The 22,962-nt window shown below is 46.6% G+C and overlaps 1 protein-coding gene across 2 annotated transcripts; it reads left to right on the top strand.

Annotated features, from left to right (window-relative positions):
* Positions 1 to 14,557: 14,557 nt before the first annotated feature.
* Positions 14,558 to 22,729, top strand: Itpripl1 (ITPRIP like 1). 2 transcript variants are annotated; one of them, XM_075962078.1, is made up of 2 exons: positions 14,558 to 14,794; positions 15,817 to 22,729. In XM_075962078.1, the coding sequence occupies exon 2, from the start codon at positions 15,831 to 15,833 to the stop codon at positions 17,472 to 17,474; it is 1,644 nt and encodes a 547-aa protein (XP_075818193.1). In that variant the 5' UTR covers positions 14,558 to 14,794; positions 15,817 to 15,830; the 3' UTR covers positions 17,475 to 22,729. The 2 variants fall into 2 exon arrangements, with proteins under 2 accessions (XP_075818193.1, XP_075818194.1); XM_075962079.1 differs by having other exon boundaries at positions 14,558 to 14,862.
* The last annotated feature ends 233 nt before the right edge of the window (positions 22,730 to 22,962 follow it).

The following is a 22,962-nucleotide window of genomic DNA, read 5'->3' as shown; positions in this document are numbered from 1 at the left end:
ACTGAACTTCAGGCAGGCTATATTTGTTAAAGTACAAACAAGATATCACCACAGTCAACTAAGTGAAATTTTTTTAATATTTATTTATTTATTATGTATACAATATTCTGTCTGTATGCCTGAAGGCCAGAAGAGGGTGCCAGACTTCTTTACAGATGGTTGTGAGCCACCATGTGGTTGCTGGGAATTGAACTCAGGACCTTTGGAAGAGCAGGCAATGCTCTTAACCACTGAGCCATCTCTCCAGCCCCCCCTAAGTGAAATTTTTAAGGAAGTTTAAGGTCATCCTGTGCTACATACTGATTTGGAGGTCAGTCTGGCATGCATAAGATCCTGTCTCAAAAAATCAAAACCACTGAAAATAATTAATACTATTTTCTGGGAGGCGGTGGCACATGCCTTTAATTTTCTATTTTTAGTCATGTAGCTTGGTACCTTTTCTCATCTTGCTTCCTCTGCATCTTGCTGACGACTCCATCTCTGTCTTTCTTCTTTCCAGAATTTTCCTAACTGGTTGCCCTACCTATACTTCCGGTCTGGCTACTGGACAATCAGAGTTTTTATTAAATCAATACAAGTGACAAATCTTTCCAGCGTATAACGCACCCGTTCCCAAATAAGCAGTCAGGGGCTTAATATTAATTACAAACTGTTTGGCCTATTTGCTCAGGCCTGTTATTAACTAGATCTTACAGCTTAAATTACACATCTCTTTTATTCTATATTTTATTATGAGGCTCGTGGCTTGTTACTTCACATCTTGCTTCTCCAGCGGCTGCAGGCGTCTCCCAGACTCCACCCTCTTTTCCCCTTCATCTTTGCTTGGATTTCCCACCTGGCTGTATTCTGCCCGGTTATTGAGCAAATCAGCTTTTTTATTAACCAATGGTGATAAAACATATTCACAGCATAGAGAAGGGCATCTCACATCAGGTAGAGCTGACAGGATTGTCTCTAAATCAAGAGGGGGACTGGAGCACATCATGCACGGAAGCAAACACTCTGGGCGTGGTTTGTATCCAGGAAGTACTGCTTTAAAAGTTTTGCTCCTCCATGTGTCACCAGAGAGCATTTCACCTTAAAAGGGCTGAGGACAGCTGTCATAGAGACAAGAGAGTGGCTCAAGAAGTCACTGGGTTTTTTAATGATGATATTCTGCCAAAGAACTATGCGCTGTCCCATCTGTAGCAGGATTAGGGTCTGCATGACTACATGAAGATTACTATTTTGTGGGCCAGTGGCACTCTAACATTACATGGGTTTGGGGCCAAAAAAAAGGGGGGGGGGAATCAAGGTGACATTCAAACCGAAACAGAACAAGTAGCAACTGTCAGGGAATCTCACCAGTACCGCATCAAAGGCCTTCTCTTTGTGGTTTCCATATAAAGTGTCAGCAGGTGTCATTTTCTTTAGTGGTGTAGCATTGGCAAGCTGCCTGTGCTCCAGTAAATAAGCCTGTAGCCATACTCATAAGAGCAACCCTAATTCAACCAGTGTGCTTTAGAAAAACAGAATTATAGGATACGTTGAGACGATACCCTCCTTCCTAATCGGGGAGAGTGACTATAACCACAATATATTTGTAAATATGTATGACATTTTCAGAAATAGCACTGTGGGGCACCCAATCGCAATTCGAGGAAATTCACCGTTTCAGTAACTGTCCCTTCATGGTCTCCACAAATGAGATCAGCAGTAGGTGGGCACAGGCTGCTGACAGGATTCCCTGTGTCATCTCTAGCAACCTGAGGAGATCTCTTGGAAGTCACTGCTTGAGTATTCTTTTTTGTTTGTTTGTTTTTGTTTTTGTTTTTCGAGACAGGGTTTCTCTGTGGCTTTGGAGCTTGTCCTGGAACTAGTTCTGTAGACCAGGCTGGTCTCAAACTCACAGAGATCTGCCTGCCTCTGCCTCCCGAGTGCTGGGATTAAAGGCATGCACCACCAGCGCCCGGATACTGCTTGAGTATTCTTGACTTTCCTGTAGAAAATAACTTCCGGATGAAACGGTATGAAACAGTACTGGCTTTCATGAAGAAGAGATCTGAAAAAAAGACTTAAGCATAGAGAGTAACGCACAGGTCCTTAGAGAAAGGACAAGTCCAACACAAGACAGAGTTGGGCTTACGTGTCTGTTAGCAAGAGCTGTAAATATAATTTTTCTAGATCACAAATAAAATCTCAACAGCTTACTAAGTTTTTTTTTTCATTTTCTCCATCTTTTCTGATAAACTATAGGCTAGCTGCACCAGTGTCTTAGTTAGGATTGCAATCTGATAAGTTAAAACCACGCATTCAAAAAGATTGCACGAGGGTTTACGATGTGTCTTTTATCACAAATATGGGTTCTCATAAGAGGCCTAGGAAATTGCAGGCTATACCTGGGAAAAGAATAAGGCCATTTTTACACTTAGCCTTTAAACGTGGCTCATTGATGTTTTTACATCCTTGTTTGAAACATCTAAGAAAGCAGTACTGTGGACTGGTGAGAGGACTCAGTGGGCAAAGGTTCCTGAAGACCTGAGTGAATCCCCAGGACCTACACGGGGGAAGGGAGAGAATAGACGCCCCTGGGTTGTCCTCTGACTTCCATGCCAACACTGTGACATACATGTCACATACATACACGCAATACAAATAAAAGACATAAAGTTGTTTGAAGTGAGCGTCGTGTCTAGATAGGCAATGATCACAGAAAATGCCGGTTGTGCTGGAATTCTTCACTCTGAGTCAGCTAGAGTCTTCAAGACTTTGGGGTAAAAGGATCCTTGTTCTCCCACGAAACGGTCTGTAATTGTCTTTCTACCCTCCTCACAGGATTCCTACAGTATGGGAATGTCTTCCCCCTCAGGGTTTCCACTTAAAACAGACCATAGCAATCTTTCTCCCCGGTCTAGAATTCTGTTGTGCTTGGAGGTAAAGAAGGAAGGACAGTTGTGCCAGCGGAGCGTGGATTGGGTGGGGGGAGACTACTTAGAGGCTCCACAGTTTATGTTTACTCCTGACTTTCCTGTAGAAAATAACCCATAACCCATAAGGCCTTTTGTTTGGTTAATTTCCTATTTTTAACATCTGCTTAATTTTATAGTTTCCAAAATTTTTGGTTTTTTTTAATTTGTTATTATTATTTTTGTGTGTGAGTGTTCTGCCTGCATTACGAATGTGCTCTTACAGGGAGCCTAGCAGAGGTCGAAAAAATGACATTGGATCCCCTGGAACTGGAGTTAAAGACAGTTGTGAGCTGCCAGGTAGGTCCTGGGAACTGAACCCAGGTGAAGAATAAAAAGTGCTCTCAACTACTGTGCCATCTCTCAAACCTCAATTTTTATTTTTTGTAAATTAGAAATTTCATTGCTCTTATTCGTAAACATTTTAAAATTCAGATTAAACTAGGCCTTTATAATCTTTAGCTCCAGTCTAGGTCTTCTGGCTTATAACATGCAGAAAAAAGAATCAGATATGGGATTGGAGAAATGGTTTGGTGGTTAAAATCACTTGCTGCTCTTGCACAGGCCCCAGCTTACCCATAGGAGTCTTGTAACTGCTTCTGAACTCTAGTTCAAGGGGATCCAATGCCCTCTTCTGCACCCCGCAGGCACGAACACACATATGGTGCACATACATGCATTTAGGCATGCACACATGCACATAAAATAAAATCTTTGAAAAATAGATATATCAAATGTTCTTCGTTGGGTGAACCGTAAAGCCAAGTTCTGTTTTCCCATTTCCCCAAATACTTGTAGATTTATTAACCATAACTGTCCAACAGCTGGAGGACCAAATTTCTCCAAATAGTCACTCCTTCCTTCAGTTAGCATTTTCTCTGGAAAAAACTTCCCTATGCTAATAATGGGCTTTCTGGTTTGGATTGGATTTCTGTGCTTCTCACTGGAAGAGCAACTCTCATCTAGAGGTTGCTTCCTCCTACTGTGTCTCTGGCTGATCCTATCCACTCACAACACGGGAAGGCTGAGTGACCAACCTTCATTAGTATCTTCTTGGCTGAGTTAGTAAGGTGCCTTCCCACCAAGAAATACCATATAGTTTTGGGTTTTCCTACGAGGGTATTACACTTTCCGAAATGTTCTCTGTGATACTTCTGCCCTACTGGGGTGGAGGGCACAATGCATCTTTCATGACTTTATGATCATTTGTTCATAGAATTCCTAAACTAAAAGTGGTAAGGTTGCAATAATCAGGAGAGGTCACAGAAAAATTCAGAATTAGAAACTGGATGAGTGGCAGGAAAAAGAAGCTGGATACTGGTAAGTAAATATGTTTATTTTTTCAAAAGCAAACAAAATTATCTGAAAACAAAACAGGTTCCAAACAATAGAATGTTGTGGGAAAAAAACTGAAAACAAAATAGGATTTTCAGCCAGGCAGTGGCATACACCTGGTAGTCAGAGGCAGGCAATCTCAATGAGTTCAAGGCCAGCCTGGTCTACAGAGCTAGTTCCAGGACAGGCTCCAAAGCTACAGAGAAACCCTGTCTTGAAAAACAAAAAACAAAAAATTAAAAATTAAAAAATCGAATATTCAAACAACCAGCTCAGGATAAATCAGTGGCCCTTTAATTAAACTTACTGGTCCCTAAGCCCCAGAAAGACTGTAGGGCCCTGGTCTCCCTTATTCCTGTGGTGCATTCATGAGGACAGTTTATGATCAACTACTAAGCTTCCTGTGTGTTTCTGTGCTATGCCTGCCCCGCCTGGTGGTTAGCTGCAGGGCATTCACTCCATTAATAATATGGTAATTTCCCACCTGCCTGGGCGGAGATCCTTGTGCTGCAGTCAGGTAGATAAAAACTCCCCCAACGCTGAATAAAGTGGCATTCGGCTGATCTCCTTTCGAATGACCCTGGTCTCTCTGTGTCTTCTTTTCAATCTCCAGGCCCTTGCCCGACTCGCGTTCGGTACAGTGGCGCGCGAACTGTACCGAGGGTGTAACACCGAATCGGGTGTTACAAAAGACCTCACCAACATCCAACCTATGGGGCATTCATGAATGAATGGCCACAGAGGGTCCCATGCTGGTACCGGGTGCTAATCTGGATGATGTCTCTGGAGAAAATGCATCTTCCTTAGGACCTGATATTCAGGTGTCTAAACTCTTTTTTTGTTGTTGTTGTTGGTTTTTTTGTTTTGTTTTGTTTTTCGAGATAGGGTTTCTCTGTAGCTTTGGAACCTGTCCTGGAACTAGCTCTTGTAGACCAGGGTGGTCTCGAACTCACAGAGATCTTTAAAGGCGTGGGCCACCACCACCCGGCCAGGTGCTTAAACTCTTACAATGATCTTACCTCAATGGAAAAATGAATTATTTAATTTTTTTGAGACAGGGTTTCTCTGTGTAGTCCTGGCTGTCTTGGAATTCAATTTGTAGACCTGAATGACCTTGAACTCAGAGACTTGCCTGCCTCTGCCTCTGAACTATTGGGATTAAAGGTATGGGCCTCCACACTTGGTTGAGATATTTAAGTTTTTTTTTAATTATTTGGTCATATTTTATGTAGTGTTTCGCTTGCATTTATGTACACATGGTGCCTGGTGACGACGGAAGAGGGTGTCAGAACCCCTGGAATGGAGTTACAGATGGTTTCAAGAAGCCACGTGAATGCTGGGAACCCAAGTTGGGTCCTTGGTAAGAGCAGGCAGTGTATGACTCTGGAGAGATGGCTTTGTGGTTAAGAACACTGGCTGCTTTTCCAGCAGTCCTGAGTTCAATTCCCAGCAACCATCTCTAGTGGGATCTGATGTCCCCTTCGGGCATGAAGGTGTACATGCAGATAGAATACTCATCTAGTAACTGAACCACTGAGCCATCTCTCCAACTGCTCTTAAATGCTGAGCTATCTCTCCAACCCCTGAATAAGTTATTTTATTGGGTGAAAAATGAGTAAACATGACCTGCAAGCATACATTCAAATTGTCTCCAAAGCCAGGGTCCACTCTCTAACTTGCTATGTGAGATTTTTATTAGTTACAGAACAAAGAAACTCATGCACCAAGGCATTACCTAAACACCTTGATGGAGACCACAGGTGGATGGGCTATAGTAAGCTGGGGAAACTCTGCTACATATTTCACATGCTGTGTTGTGGGGTATTCACCAGATAAGAATGCTCAGACATGGGTTTAATTAAGTCAATAGAAAGTCTTTATTAGCCTGAACACTCCACTGGGTGTTCAGGATCCCAGGGTGGCCCAAGCCTTTCTTAAGATGAGCTTTTAAACAAGAAAACCATATTCTGGGTTGACATACTTCAGTTAACAAGAACAATTAGCTAGATGTGGACCTACAGAAGCCAAAAGGCAAGCTCAGTCCATTTCGAGACTTTCCTAGAACTATGGACTTTAATGGATTAGGCCTTTGTTTTTATTTTGGCAGGTGGTGCTGTCTATGTGCTGAGTTTTATAGTTTAAATGGTACTTCCATTATGGAGCCAGTTGTGCTAAGGTCTGGGTCCTTATCATGATGAGAAGATTGAAGGGATTCTAGCCAGGTTGAGCATGGCAAATAGGCTCTGGCAGGCCTTGCCCTTCTCCCTAGTTCCCTCTGCCTTCATAAAAGCCGTTAGATCACATTCCTAAAGCTAGTCACCAAGGTCTATCCCCTTATTTGGCCACTTCCTCTTCCTGAGGCTGACTACCAAGGTCTAGCTATCAAAGTCTTGAAGTCTAGCAATCAAAAACCCCCTTTGTCTCACCTAGTTAACATGCCCAGTCAAAATTAAACACCTCATCCTAACACAGGGTTTTTCAATTCACCTTCATAAAGTGCCATTTGTCTGTGTGCCACATCTGCCCCCTCTTGATCCAGAGGCGGTCCCTTGTCCCACTCCAGGACAGATACCCCTTGCTTCTCTCCTGGTTCCCTTCCCCTTCTCCCTTGTCCTCTATCTACTGGTCTTTGTCTCTTATTCTCTGCCCTTTGTCTCTCTGGGGCAAATAAATCTCCTTTGTGCTGAGAACTTGTCTTGGGGTCCTGAGCCACTACCGTTCCTTTACAATGATCGTTTTAGCTTTTTCCATTGATAGAAACTAGTGGTCTGCTAAGAATACATTTTAAAGGCTCCCCCCCTCTCCGCCCTGAGACAGGGTTTCTCTGTAGCTTTGGAGCCTGTCCTGGAACTAGCTCTTGTAGACCAGGCTGGCCTCAAACTCACAGAGATCCACCTGCCTCTGCCTCCCGAGTGCTGGGATTAAAGGCATGCACCACCACCGGCCAGCTATATTTTAAAGGGTTTGATAGACAAAAGGATGTTAGGTCAGATACAGAGATGAGAAATGAATGTCATTCAAAGGAACTAAAAATAGCCCGCAGTGATTTGGCTCTGGCTCTTAAACATTTGAATTTTTTGCAATCACTAAATTCAATCCAGTCATTTATCCTTTTAGTGTCTTCAGAGCAGATGTGGTTTATTTTGGGGAATTCTATTCATTCCTATCACCTAAATTGATTGCAAACATTTATGTTAATGAGATTTTATTTATTTATTCTTTGAGGAGTATCTCCATAAATACTTCCAAAACTGTTATCAATCCTCAAACCCATGATTTTCATTAGGAAAGTGTTTATATAATTTTTTTTTCGAGACAAAGTTTCTCTGTGTAGCCCAAACTATCCTAGAGCTCAGAGCTCGCTCTGTAGACCAAGTTAGCCTCGACTCAGAGATCCGCCTGCTTCTGCTCCCCTCCCCACAAGCGCTGGGTTTGAAGGTGTGCACCACCATGCCCAGCACTGTTTTAATTTGTTATTATATTGCAGATTAAATGTTCCTAATTGAAGGTCTGATGGAATCTTCACAATTGCAAGACTAAGTAAAGTTTAGAATGCAGGATGATCCTTTTCACTTTAGTGATATTGGACACATCTGGGACTGAGGCTTGACCTCAGAAAACATCGGCTGCAAACTGACATCTTTTACTTTCCACAGTGTGGCTGATGCCTTTAGCAGCTTGATATTATGAGTCAAAAGTTAATGCTGTAATAAATTTCACCTGCATGTAGCATTATCCTTTGGGCTTTGTTTACATTAAAAAGTATCAAGTCTAAGCTGAGCTGAATCCTAGCACTCCAGCTGAACCCCAGCTCTTGGGCACTTGGGAAGCAGAGGCAGGTGGATCTCTGAGTTTAAGGCTAGCCTGGTCTACAGAGCTAGTTCCAACTCTGTAGTTCCAGCCAGAAATACACAAAGAAACCCTGTCTACAACCTGCCCACCCCAAAAAAGTACCAAACCTGGCAAGGCATGTGGTGCAAGCCTTTGGGAGGCAGAGGCAGGAAAATGACGGTAAGTTCAAGGCTAGCTTGTTGCACCTTGAGAACTCAGAGACAATCAAGGCTACAGAGTTTCAAACAAGAAAAGTATCAATTCTATGACAAAACAATTTCCAAAAGTGTTTGTTAGAAACACTTATTTTCTCAGTTGTGAATTTAAAAAACTAGCTGGGCGGTAGTGGTGCACGCCTTTAATCCCAGCAGTCCGGAGGCAGAGGCAGGCGGATCTCTGGGAGTTCGAGGCCAGCCTGGTCTACAAGAGCTAGTTCCAGGACAGGCTCCAAAGCTACAGAGAAACCCTGTCTCGAAAAACAAAAAACAAAAAACAACAAAAAAACCTATAAAAAACACCACCACCACCACAGCACTGGGTGAGGCTCACAGGTTGTGCTCTCTGAGCATAAGGCCCGGTATTCAGTTGTAGTGATAGGAGTGGCGGGGCTACTTCCCGGCACCTGGCCGCCCGCATGGCTAGCTTTACCCGAAATAATTACACGGACACTGTATTCTTTTAAACACTGCTTGGCCTGTTTCTATCTAGCCTCTTCTAGGCTAACTCTCGCACCTGGACTAGCCCATTTCTAATAATCTGCTGTAGCACAGCTAGGTGCGCTTACCGGGAAGATTCTAGCCTGTGTCCGTCCTGGGTCGGCACAGGGAGCATGGCAGCGTCTCTCTGAGGTGTCTGCCCCCAAGAGGAGAGCTGTTGAGTCTGAGCTCACTTCCTCTTCCTCCCAGCATTCTGTTCTGTTTTCTCCACCCACCTGTGTTCTAACCTATGAGGGCCAGCCAAGCAGTTTCTTTATTTTTTTAACCAATGACCTTCCTCCATCATTCAGTCTCCATATTTACACGCATAGACACAAAGACTAAAACTACTGAGTCACTAAAACATTGTGCGATGGCAAGTGAGGACGCTCAGCTTCCTTATTTTAGATTTGTTTATTCTGTGTTTTATGGATATGAATGTTTTGCTTGGATGGATGTGCCTGGTGCTCACGGAGTCAGAAGGGGTGTCAGGCCCCCTGGAAATGGAGTTATAGATGAGTGTGAGCCACAGTGTAGATGCTGGGAACCAAACCCTAGTTCTTTCCCAGAATAGCAAGTGCCCCCAACTGCTGAGCCATCTCTCCAGCACTCTCAGCTTCCTTTTCTAACAAAAATGTACGTCTGTTGATTTTCAAATCCACGAGAGTTTATGAAATTCACCATTGACTCATGAAGGATTCTCAAATACTTCCCACAAGATATCTGTTGCTAAATACTACAATAAACAACCCGAAGCTTTAAACAACATCCGCTTTCATCACCTGGGGAATTCACCCACCTAAACCTTCTGCTGCTTCTCATATATTCTTAGTTACAATGTATCTTAGCTCATTCCACAACAAGTCTTACTGAGTTTGGGTGGGCTTTAAAAAAAAATCTTGGAATTTTTTCTTTAACTCCTCCAGACCTGTGGGAGACCACATGTGACTCAGTTTCCATCTGGAGTCAACTCTGACTTAGTATTGAGGGCTGTGAGAATGTTCTGATTAAGCCCATGGGAAAGAGCATTTTTGCCCATGAGAAAGAACACATTATTTACGGAGAACTAGGCTGGTGAATGCCAGCCAAAGGCACATCCAGATAGAGACAGAAACTGCTTGCTGCTAGCAGGACTCATATGATAGACAACGAGCCTGCTTGCGCTTTTTCCCGAGGACAGTGCAGGGAGGTGGTTAGCTGACTGTACTGCTCTTTGTTCTGACTTTAATCCATATAAAAGCAAATTCTGAAATAAACTCTGGGCTGGTCAGCATTTACTGACAGACCTCCTGAACTATTCTGTGTTTCCTGTCTCAATTTCTTTCAGTCAGCTATGTTCTCAACCTCGTGCCCCCTTCCAGGTACCCCGGCTGATTTTGTTGGAGCAGGCTCAGACACAGACTATATGCAACATTTAATTTTTCATTAATTATAAACTCTGGTCTCATGGATAAAAAAGCAACAACTGAAGTGTACCAATAGTCTTTTCATTGAGAATAAGGAAAACTGGAAATAAATCATCTTTAAGCAATGCTTCTTGATATTTCTCTCAATGTTGAGTCTTTAAGCAACTGTTCTCACCAAAAGGAGAAAGGTTTTAAACAAGCTTAAGGCTTGGATGGCAAACAGGTGGAATCAATACAATTATATTGGTAGCGACTTCCTGTGTTGTTTATAATGATCATTTCATAAGTTTTCTTCTTCTTTATAGCACGAATAATAAAAACCCAGAGACAGATATTGGGTTCAACCTGAAGATAAGAAAAGCAAAGCAGCCAGCCACTAGAGAGACCTTTTACCTCTACCAAATCTTCAGACCAAAGGAGCGAGAGAGATCCTGTCTCCACAAGTCCTCAGATCTTCAGACTGAAGGAGCGAGAGAGATCCTGTCTCCACGAATCCTCAGACTCCATACTACACTGCGTTCCCCCGTCTTCCCCTTTTTTCCCTCTCTCCAGTCAGTCATATTGCTCCTTTCTCCACCTCCCTAGTGCTGGGATTAAAGGCATGTGATTCCAAGTGCTGGGATCATCTTTGTACGAGTTCTGATTCTCCTTTAGACAGAGTCAATCTTGTGGAGCTCAGGGTGGCCTTGAACACACAGAGATCCCTCTGTCTCTGTCTCCTGAGTCCTGAGATTAAAGTGTGTGCCACCACTTCTGGCCTGTACGGCAGACACGTCAAAACTCTTCTCAAAGCAGGAGTTACTTCTTCCACGAAGATGGGTTTTAGAGATAGGCTGCAGGTGTTATCAGGGCCTAGGAGAGGGTCTGGTGTAGTCTCAGTCACACAGATAGCACAGAGGTCATCTGGATGATTTGCCGCCTCCGCTCCTGGTTGTCGGAGCTTGGGGGAGCTCCTATCCATATGAATAGAGCAAGGATTATCTGGGTTATTAGCCACCCCCATTTCCAGCCTTCTGTTCAGAAATCAATTATACATCTCTTCTACAGAAGAGAAAGCCCTGTGTGTTTAACATTCCTGGTTTCCCTAATGCTTATCTGTGACCCAGGGGATCTTTGTGCTCCCAGCACCTGTCCAGCTTTTACAGGGTCTCTCTCACGGAGCTTAGACTGGCCTTGAACTTATCCCCTGCCTCAACTCTCCCCAAATTCTGGGGTTATATTCCTGTGAAAGATGTCTGGCTTACAATAAAAGTTTTTAAAGGCTACAGCTAAATCTATTTCACAGAAAATCTGCAGTATTTCTTTGCCTAGCAAGCATGAGTACCTACAGTGCTAGAGCTGATTTGTTAAAATGAGCCACGTTACAGCTATTTTCACTTGTCACTCGTATGACATCAGCCATCAGCACAAACTCTGGAGGGTTTCCTGTTTTTCCTCACTCCTAAATTACAAAGTACAGGTTGGAGGGGTCTAGAGAGATGGCTCAGCTGTTAAGAGCACTTGTTGCTCTTGCAGAGGATCTAAGAGGAGTTCCCAGCACCAATTCCAGGGGATCTTCTGACCTTCTTTGTTGTAGTAAGAGTGGCGAGGCTGCGTCCCTGGCACCTGGTTGCCTGCATGGCTAGCTTATGCCCTGAAATAATTACACGGAAACTGTATTCTTTTAAACACTGCCTGGCCCATTAGTTCCAGCCTCTTATTGGCTAGCTCTTACATATTGACCTAACCCATTTCTAATATCCCTGTAACACCACGAGGTGTCTTACCAGGGAAGATCTTAACCTGCGTCTGTGTCCAGTAGGTGAATCATGGCGACTCCTTGACTCAGCTTCTTTCTCCCAGCATTCTGTTCTGTTTACTCCGCCTACCTAATTTTATGTCCTATTAAAGGGCCAAGGCAGTCTCTTCATTTAACCAATGAAATTAACACAAAACAGAAGACTCTCCCCCATCACTTCTTGGGTACCAGGCACCATACATGGTGCAAAGACATACACACAGGAAAACACTCACACACATAAGAAATAAATATAAGCTGGGCGGTGGTGCTGCATGCAGCATTTAATCCCAGCACTTGGGGGGCAGAGGAGCGTGGATCTCTGTGAGTTCAAGGCCAGCCTGGACTATAGCCAGCAAGTTCCAGGATAGGCTCCAAAGCTACACAGAGAAACCCTGTCTTGAAAAACCAAAAAATAGCCGGGCGGTGGTGGCACATGCCTTTAATCCCAGCACTCGGGAGGCAGAGGCAGACGGATCTCCGGGAGTTCGAGGCCAGCCTGGTCTACAAGAGCTACTTCCAGGACTGGCACCAAAGCTACAGAGAAACCCTGTCTTGAAACCGCCCCCCCCCAAAAAAAGAAAAACCAAAAAATAAAATAAAAATAAAAACAGAACCGAGTGGTGGTGGTCCATGTCTTTAATTCCAGCACTCAGGAGGCAGACACTGGCAGATCTCTGTGAACTTGAGGCCAGCCTGGTTTACAGAGCAAGTTCCAGGACAGCCAGGACAACATAGAGAAACCCTGTCTCTAAACAAACAAATAAATACAAAAATACATCTTGGAGCTGGGCATGGTAACACACACTAATTCCAGCACATGGGAGGCAGAGGCAGGTGGATCTCTGTGGGCCACGCCAGTAAAGGGCTACATAGTGATACCCTATCTGCAAACAAAACAAGTTGGGAAACAAAGTCAAAAGAAAAAACAAAAACAAACAAACAAACAAAAAAAACCCCAAAGATTTTTTGACACTAAGATTTTGTCAATTCAAGTATGATCTTTAAGTGGAATAATAGTTCTATAGCTTGTTGGCATCTCCCTTTTTAAAAGACTGCTTTACTTTTAAAAGCTGCTTAGGTGTGTTTCGCCCACTTGTGTGGATGGGCATTCTGCACCTAGAGTCCATAGAGACAGAAAAGGGTGTCAGATTGTTGGGTTCCCTGGAACTGAAGTTACAGAGCCACCTTGAGGGTGCTGGGAACCAAACGAGTGTCCTCTGGAAAGGCAAGTGTCCTTTCCAGCTGAGCCATCTCCCCAGATTTATTTTTTGTGTTTTGCCTACCTATGTCTATGCATAGCATGCATGAGTTACAGACAGTTGTAAGCACCATGTGGGTGCTGAGAATTGAACCTGGGTCCTTCAGAAGAACAGTCAGGGCTCTCAACCATCAGGCCCTTGTCGGCATGTTTAACGTGTACTAAACCTTATCTAGCCTTTATACTTTATGAAGTTCTCTTTGATATAATGTATGATCAGCAGAGCTGTCTGGAGGGTTAGAATTCTTTTACTTTTGTTTTGTTTGAGACAGGGTTTCTCTGTGTAGCGCTGACTGTACTGGAACTCACTCTGTAGACCAGGCTGGACTTGAACTCAAGAGATCTGCCTGCCTCTTGCTCCTGAGGGCTGGGTTTAAAGGCAGGTACCACCACTGTCTGACTAGGTTTAGGATTCTTACTTTTATGTGACTAGTGAGTGGCAAACAAGGCTCCAAGGCAGCTCTTTGAGCGACAGATCTCCTTTCCTAAGAGTCACTATGATTGGGAAAAAGATTCATGATTCTGGGCATGGTCTGGAGGTGAGGTCTGTAGTGGTGTATGCATATACCTGTGTATGTGCGTGCTTGTGTATGTGTGGTGTTGCATGTGTATGTGTGCACCTGCCTCCTGTGTACCTGTGGAGGCCATAGGTCAACATCATGAGCTCACACTGTAGACCAGGCTGGCTTCGAACTCACAGAGATCCACCTGCCTCTGCCTCCTAAGTACTGGAATTAAAGGCAAGAGACAGGATCTCTTAATAAAACCTTACACTCATTGGCCACTTAAGCTCAGTGGACCTACCTAGTGTGTCCTTTCAACTTTGGGGTTAGAGGTATATGCCTGGGGACCCAAACTAACATTTTCAAGCTTGGCCAGGAGGCAGTCCACCCACTGAGTCATCTTTCCCATCAAATGATGCATATTACTGGGTACCTAAACACATCTCCTTTTTCACCTTGCATAAGCCAGAGAGAAGTGAGACTAGCTTTTCCCCGTGGTTCCTAGTTCTGTCTCCATCAGCTTCCCACCCAAATTCTCAGTAAGTATACATTGTCCAGGAAGAACCTTGGTGAGGGTGGCAGCAGGCAGTTCAGCCTTGTGCCACCGAACGAAGCAGAGTGGCTGTGAGAGGGTAGCCACAGATGCTCTGCTGTCCCTTCAAACCCAAGGGAGACAGGCTAGGGAAGAAAGGTGTACGCTCTGCGGGAGGGCCTCAGTTCTGGTTGAGCCTCTGCCCCAGGCCCCGCCTCGTGGCTTTGAGCAAGGGGTGGAGCTTGCCGGGGCGGAACCCCTGAGGCGGGAACCGCTGTGGATTGCATGAGTTCTTCGCGACTGGCACCGCGTGGTAGTCGCAGCAGTCCACAGCCCGCAGACTCTGGTCTGTCGGAGACATAGTCTGTACACCAGAAAGAGCACGTCGGGACCACTCCCGTAGTTTGTGCCAGCTATGAACTGGGAGCATCGTGCACGCCCGGAAGAAGGCAGGGGGGGCCAGGCCGCGCTGTGTCCTTAAGAATGCTCTCTTGCTCTTAACAGAGACCGTGAGTAAGGTGGCCCCAAATCCCAAGAGAAGCCCTTAGTCTGGGTGTTTAATTGAGGCAGAAGAGAGGTGAGAATGTACTGCCTGGGAGTGGAATTTGGGGAAGTTACTGAGGGCAGAGAGGACTCCACTTTTAGGCAGATCCCTGTGGCCCTGGTAATTTGGAGCAGGGCTCATGGAAAGGGCAGTTGGCTCAGTTCCAAAGGGAGAAGAGCCCCTCACCTGAACTCCGTGTTCACAGTGCCCTGCCCTTCATGGCTCAGGAAGCCCAGTGGCTGGTGAATTACTGGGGTGAAGGCCGGAAGTTTCAGGCTTCAGTGGTTGGTGGGAGGGCCAGGGAATCTCTGCTACCGTCTGTCAGTTGGGTCTTGGCCACTCGATTCTGCAGGTACTTTCCTGGGCTGGGAAGTGCGGCTGGACCGATGGCCATCTGCTAACCTGCCTCAGAACCTCAGCATCGTGCCTGTCTGGCTCCTGCAGGGCAGAGTGCTGAGGCTGAATGGTCTAATGACACAGGGCAGGGTTATGAAGTCACAGAGGAAGTGGGATGCTGCAGCTAGGGACTGAGGTTGGCTACCCAAGGATGGGGAAGATATTGCCCGGACAGATTCTGTGTTTTCTGCCTGTGGAAGGGAGCCTCTGGGCCTGGCAGGGCATATCTGGTGCCCGAGGTGGACTGATGAGTCGGGTGAGGCCACCCCACTGTAAGGGTCCCCCTCCCCATATTATACTGGAATAAAAAAACAGACTCGTGTTCACCCTCTGGCAGCCTAAATAGCACCCACAGGATGTGGAAGGAAAGCAGGTGACTCAGGCAGGGTACATCCTGCTGTCTCCACTTCCCTTCCCTAAACCTCGTCTGAGGCCGACCACTCTTGCTCCGTCCAAACCCAGCTCTATGCACTTTCTGTTCCTCTTGAGTAGTCAGCATCCAGGATTTGAGGGACCAGGGCTCTAGGGACTATGTCCTGGAGAATCGATGGGGCCAGAAAGTCACCACTGACTCCCACCCTCCTTCTCCAGATGCAGAGGCCTCCATGGCTGTGATAAGCCTGCTCTTCTTGGCAGTGATGTACGTTGTTCACCACCCCCTGATGGTCAGTGACCGGATGGACCTGGACACACTGGCCCGGAGCCGGCAGTTGGAGAAGCGAATGAGCGAGGAGATGCGGCAGCTAGAGATAGAGTTTGAGGAGAGAAGGCGAGCCGCTGAGCAGAAGCAGAAAGCGGAGAACTTCTGGAGAGGAGACACATCCACTGATCAGCTAGTGCTGGGGAAGAAGGACATGGGATGGCCGTTCCAGGCCGGTGACCAAGGTGGGGGGCCTCTGCGCTGGATGCTGGGGAACCTGTGGAACACGGGCCTCTTTTGCCTTTTTCTCATCTTTGAGCTCCTGCGACAGAACATGCAGCACGAGCCAGCCTTTGACTCGAGCAGCGAGGAGGAAGAGGAAGAGATCCGCGTTGTGCCTGCCACCTCTTACACCTGGCTCTCTGATTTTCCCTCCCAGGAAGCCCTGGAGTCCTTTTACAAACATTATATCCAAAATGCCATCCGCGACCTGCCCTGCACCTGTGAGTTTGTGGAGAGCTTTGTGGACGATCTCATTGAGGCCTGTCGGGTGCTCAGCCGCCAGGAGGCTCACCCGCAGCTGGAGGACTGCCAGGGCATTGGAGCTGCCTTTGAGAAGTGGGGAACCCTCCACGAGACGCAGAAATTTGGTGTCCTGGTGCCCATTGCCCCTCCGCAGGGCACTAGGTTTGTCTTGGAGATGAGAGATCCGGCCCTGGGCCGTCGTTGCGGCTCTGTGAGGGTGGACTCGGGATGCAGGTGCAAACAGGAGAAGCTCCTGGGGGATGTGCTGTGTCTGGTGTGCCACCGCAGGGACCACTCAGCCATCTTGAACGAGTGTAGCTCCATCAAGGCGGCTCTCTGCACCGGCTCGCACCTGGACGTGTGTAAGACCGTGCAGTGGTTCCGCAACATGGTGAGCAATGCTTGGGCCCTAGTGGCCCACAAATATGACTTCAAGCTCACCCTCCCACCATCTACCACCTCCTGCAAGCTCAGGTTGGATTACCGCTCAGGCCGCTTCCTATCCATCAGTTTGGTTCTTGGGGTGCAACGGGAAGATACCTTGGTCTACCTGGTGAGTCAGGCCCCAGACCTAGAGCAGCTCACCAGTGTGGACTGGCCTGAGTCCTTCGCGGCTTGTGAGCACTTGTTTCTGAAGCTGGTGGGACGCTTTGCCCCTGAGAACACCTGCCACCTCAAGTGCCTGCAGATCATCTTGAGTCTTCAGGACCACACGAGGTTACCCCCAGGAGCGACCCGCCCCATCCTTACCTCCTACCACTTCAAAACAGCCCTCATGCACTTGCTGCTCCAACGGCCTCTGACGGACTGGCAGCACTGCATGCTGTCCCGGCGGCTCCAGGACCTTCTCTGCTTCTTAGGCCAGGGCCTCCAGCAAAGGTCTCTCCATCATTTCCTCATTGGCAACACCTTCCTGCCCCTGACCATCCCGATCCCTAAGACATTCCGGAATGCTGAGCCTGTCAATCTTTTCCAACACCTGGTGCTGAATCCAGTGGCGCACACACAGGCCATGGAGGAATTCCACAACCTTTTGGCCCAGGTGAAAACTCTGCCTTGCTCCCCACCGGATGGAGGACTTTAATGGAAAGGCCATTAAAAAAAAAAAAATAGGAGAAGTTCTTTCTGATTCCTCGGGCTACAAAAGCTTATTTCTCACACAGCCAGAGGTGTCTGTGACCTTCACCTTGCCCGTGGGGACCACGGGAGAGTAAGCCGTTCTTAGGAGCCTGTGAAGAAGGCCCCAGCCAATGGAGCCTAGTCTGAGGGCTGGGATGGCTGATGTTTTTAGTCTCCTGACTTGAGTCAGGACCCAGAGAAAGTAAAAGTACATGGAAGCAGCTGTCATGGGAGGAGTTTGCTGCTGAGGAGATCCTGTTCAGTTGTGTTTCTGCGTCACCACTGGCAGCACAAGCTCCAGAGAGAGCGCCATCCTAGCTGGCTTCTTTCTGTGACTTGCTCCGCTGTCCCTTTGAAAGGCACTGTTAGCTTAATTCCTACCCAAACTGGTGCATCCAGCTTTCCTCCCTCGAACCAACAGACGCAGCACATACTTCAGGATGGAGGTTTTCATAACCTCCCTAGTGTGAAATTATGTCTTTTCTATTTTTTTGTTTTTTGCCTTTTTTTTTGAGACAGGGTCTCTCTACATAGCCCTGGCTGACCTGGAACTTGCTCTGTAGGCCAGGCTGGTCTTGAACTTGGAAATCTGCCTGTCTCTGCCTCCCACATGCAGGGATTAAAGGCGTGCACTACCACTGCCTGGTTTCTTTCTTTTCTTCTTCTCTTCTGTTTTTTTCCTACTTTCTTTTCTCTTTTTTTCTTTTTCTTTCTTTTTTGAGACGGTTTCTCTGTGTGGCCGTGGCTGTCCTGGAACTGGCTTTGTAGACCAGGCTGTCCTCTAACTTAGAGATTTGCCTGCCTCTGTCTCCCTATTTTCATACAAATTCATAGTTATCTTTATGTATCTGAGGAAAGCCCTAGTACTACCCAAATATTTGTTAGTTTTTGATTCATAAGTGTTAAGTTAATGGTGACCCGTCCCATAATTGAGATAACCTCAGCAACAACTGATGACCTCTGTGTGCCTGGAGCGGTGTGGGAAGCTCTGCTGCTGCTCTCTCACAGGCTCTGAGAGGAGCAGTCTAAATCTGAGAGAGCTGCCTGTCTGTTCAGTGGGAAGGCTGAGCTGCCACGTGCACTCCTCTGGTGATGACTTTGTATTCTCTCTTCAGAGATGACAAAGAGATTACTTGAACTTTGTGATTTTGAAAAGAGGATCATCACAATCTAGGCCCATTGCCAGGGCTGGACAGGAAGGTCTGTGAAGCAGTTCAGGCCTAAGAGTTCTGATTCTAGAGAATGATTGGTGTGTTCTCTCCTTATTCTAAACCTTCAGCATGCTTGAGTATTAAGTAATAGCCAAGGGTGTGGTTGTTTTTGAAACATCAAGGTTGTTCTGTGCCCAACATTGCCAGGAAATCTGGGAAGGAGACCCTGGCCCTTCGTTTGCCCTGCCTTCTGCAGTTGGTGAGGAAGGGGCTGTGAAATGCTAGACTTTGGTGCATCTGTTGAGGAACCCACACCCTCCCCACCCTAGCGAAAATAAAAGCTGATGTCAGTCAATGTTTGAAATTCTTGCTACAGAGAGGTACTGTGCTCCCATGTTACCTGCTTTCCAGGTAAGAGGATGCGGGGCTGGCTCCGTGCAGGTGAGAGTTCTGTTTTTCGAATGTCCAAATACTTTTTAGAAAACTATCCACTTCTGTCTTAACTCCAATAAAAACTGAGGCTGTTTTCTGTATGAATTAGAATCTGTTCACTCACCACATTCGTCCATACCTCTCCCAAGAAGTTCTTGTTTCTGACAGCTCTAGCTAGTATATCCTGATGTTTCTCAGTGCACCTTAAAGCTGTGGTTTGCCCTGTGGTTTCCAGTGGCATGGCCAGTGGCCAGGAAAGAATCACTCATAAAGTTAAGGAGCATCTAAGTTATTTCCAGGGTACCTAAATCCAGCTCTCCACCAAATGAAAAGCTCTTAGTAAGCATAAACAGCACGCTCTAGGAGTCTGCTGGGGTAGGAAGAAGGTGGTATGATTGCTAGGTCTGCGGGGCTTCTCATCTAACAGGCAAGAAAGAAAACGTGAAATTATGAGTGGGGAGAAGTCTACAAAGGGAATAGTCAGCAAAGCTTGGGTGGGGCAGAAGGTACAAGAAAGCGTACAGGGTGTGTGTGTGGGGGGGGTGAGTAATGGAAAGAACAGACCTGGGGTGCACTGGGAATATTCCTAACAATGACATGGGGAACCTCTCCAGATAGGAAGCTAAACTTGATTGTGATACAGAACCTGGCAAGCCCCCAGGATGCTCGCCAGTTCCAGGGATGGGAATCGTTGGAGCTCACTGAGTGTTGTCGGCACTGTTGTTTACATTTCGGAATCCAGCCACTCCTCATCCTGCAGTCCCACATAGGATCTTTGTTGTTCATATGAAGAAGCAGGCATAGAGAGGGTGCACAATTTCCCTATGGTCGCGCACCTTGTGAGTGGCTGCACCTGAAATAACGTACCCGCCCTAGCAACCTTTAACTGTGGGCTTTGAAATGAAACAAGATTAACCGGTCCAATAGCTCAGTGAAACAAAATGCATCTATTAGTTTTAAGATCAGGGCAGTATGTTATTGTTTGAAAGTTAAATTGTTCATAGCCCAGGATTTAGGAGATGAGGGATTTCATATTGCATATCAAAATTGAAAGCATTTGCTCAGACGCCAAAAGCAATTTCCTCTTTTTTTTTCCTTCAGTGTTTTGATACAGGGTGTCCCTGATTATCCTGGAACTGACTCTGGCTGGCAGAGATGCACCTGCCTCTGCCTCCACCTCAGGGAGTGCAGGGATTAAAGACCTCCTTTACCCTGTGACCAATCCCTTTTGGTCTCAGTAACTTGATGAAAAGTCAGCGAATTTGTAGCCAAAGGTTGCTTGTTTAGCCAATTGGTTAACTATTGTTCCTCACCCAAGCTAAGGTTGTTTCTGTTGGATTTTAAGGAAGTAGAATCTGGTGGGGGGAGGGGCCGACCACTTCTGTACAAACAGAGGAATCGAGTTTCACATGCCTCTGATACCAATGATAAATCACTTAATCTTTTGGCACCCTCAGTAGCCTTAACTCCAAAACAAAGGCGGCATTCAGAATAGATGTGAGAGACCTGCCTGCTCTGGGCATGCTCAGCCCACAGAACACTGAGTATGGAGCTGGCACAGAGCGGGCAGAGCCAAGCAGGCAGCCTAGGAGGATCATTATAGCCCCAGAATAGCCTCCAGCCTTGTCCAGTGGGTCGGCCACCTAGTATCTTTCCTTTGTCAGAGGTTCCAACCCAATTCTTCAGGAACTCTAATTCAGAGCCACCTGCTACTCCTCCAATGCTTGTTGCTCTTAGTTTGAACATCAAAGCCTCCAATAAGCAGCCTTCAGTGTATCCGGGAAGGCTTTCCTGGGGAACCAGCAGGAGCCATAACCTGACTGGCGCTAACTGGAGGAAGATGGACAGAATTCTAGATGGAAAAGAACATATTTGCAGAGAGACTGTGGTAGGAGCAGGCAGGGTGAAGGCAAGTCTGAAAAAAGGCCTGAATGGGTGGAGGAAGAGAGAGGACAAGATCAAAATGAGGCTGAAGAGCCTATGGGGGTGGGGGCGGGGCAAACCCTGTAGAGCTCGTAGGTCCCTTTGGAAGTTCCCAGAACAAAGGAACCTTTGAAGGGGTTTTAGACTTCTGGGAGGAAGTGGTAGCGGACAAGTGGGAACGAGGTCAGAGTTGTACTTGACAAACACTGTTCTAGGCTCACTGGTAAAGGGGTGAGGTGGATGGAAAGGTGAGGGGCCTGCAGAGATTTTTCATGGGCTTAAAGCTTAGTAATGGATAAGGTGGGGGAGCATCCAGTCCTGGGAGCTGATGTGCAGTTCCTGGGTGGCTGACAGTAGCATCCAGGAAGGTGAGGAACACTGTAATCTTTTCTTCCCGTAGTTCCACTGCCATGGCGTACCCACCAGAGAGGATTGCTCAGACGGGAGTTTAAGCTCATAGGAAGTCTGTGTTAGTCTGCTGTTAACTGAGTGTTTGGGATTCTATGTAGTGTAGCTCCAAGCCTCTCTCAGGGTGAGCTTTTTAGCATAATATCCATGTCTTGGGTTAACATACTTCAGTTAACAAGAACTGTCAGCCAGAAGTGTAACTGTAAAAGCCAAAAGCCAGGTTAGCACATTTAGAGACTTTCCCAGGACTATGGACTTGGATGGATTAAGTCTTTGTTTTCATCTTGGCTGGTTGTATTGTCTGCATGCTGTTTTACAGCCCGGAGTGGCATTTCTGTAGTGGAGTCAGTTGTGCTAAGGTCTGGGGGTCTACTACGGTCTGGAGCCATGTTTACACCATTTTTTTTTTCGAGACAGGGTTTCTCTGTGGCTTTGGAGCCTGTCCTGGAACTAGCTCTTGTAGACCAGGCTGGTCTTGAACTCACAGAGATCCGCCTGCCTCTGCCTCCCGAGTGCTGGGATTATATCATCCTAAAGTGGTCCTGGGAAAACAAGTTCATGTAAAAACCAAATAGCTTTAGCGGGTCAGTGGTGGTGCACACCTTTGACCCTAACACTTGGGAGGCAGCCTGATCTCTATGGGTTCGAGGCCAGTCTGGTCTACGAAGTGAATTCCAGAACCCACATGGTGGCTCACAAACACCTGTAACTCCAGTTCCAGGTGATCTAACTCCTTCTGACCTCATCAGGCAGCAGCCATGCATGTGGTGAACATACAAGAACAGGCAAAACACCCACGCACATAAAATAATTTTTCTTGAAGTAGCTTTCAACAGTGGGCAGAGCTTTGGTTATCAAAAGGAGGGAGGGGCACTAACGACCTTTAGTTGGCAGCGGATGATGTCAAGGTGTGGGGGCCAGCCATGATAATCTAAGTCTGGGCAGGTCACCCAAAGGAAGTCCTTTACTTCCAACCAGTATCACCTGGGACTCTGGCCATCAATGAATTTAAATGGAGTCTGGAGTCTGAGACAACGCCTGGCTGCAGGAGGAACCACAAGATTGCTGGACGTCCACCCAAGAACACCACTCAAAGCAAATGCCTGGCATTCCAACCCCCGTAGACAGGATCACCTGCGCACCTCACCAGGATGCCCCTAGACAAATGTCGGTCAGTCAGGGGTCCTGAACCTCAGAGACCCCTCACCCCCACCTTTACTACTATAAAAACCCAATTCTAACTGAGCTTGGGGCTCTCCGGTTATTCCAATATGTTGGACATGTGGAGAGACCGAGTTTGCAAATTTGATTAAAATAAAGGCTCTTTGCTTTTACATATGGGACTTGGTGTCCTTTGATGGCTTTTGTGGAGGACCCTGTGGATTTGGGCATAATAAAGGATGTTAAAAAGCTACACCTTAAGCCGGCTGGTGGTGGTGCACGCCTTTAATCCCAGCACTCGGGAGGCAGAGGCAGGTGGATCTCTGTGAGTTTGAGGCCAGCCTGGTCTACAAGAGCTAGTTCCAGGACAGGCTCCAA

This window comes from Microtus pennsylvanicus, chromosome 2, assembly GCF_037038515.1.
Source record: "Microtus pennsylvanicus isolate mMicPen1 chromosome 2, mMicPen1.hap1, whole genome shotgun sequence".
NCBI classification, from domain to species: domain Eukaryota; kingdom Metazoa; phylum Chordata; class Mammalia; order Rodentia; family Cricetidae; genus Microtus; species Microtus pennsylvanicus.
This window is presented reverse-complemented; position numbering and strand designations above follow the sequence as displayed.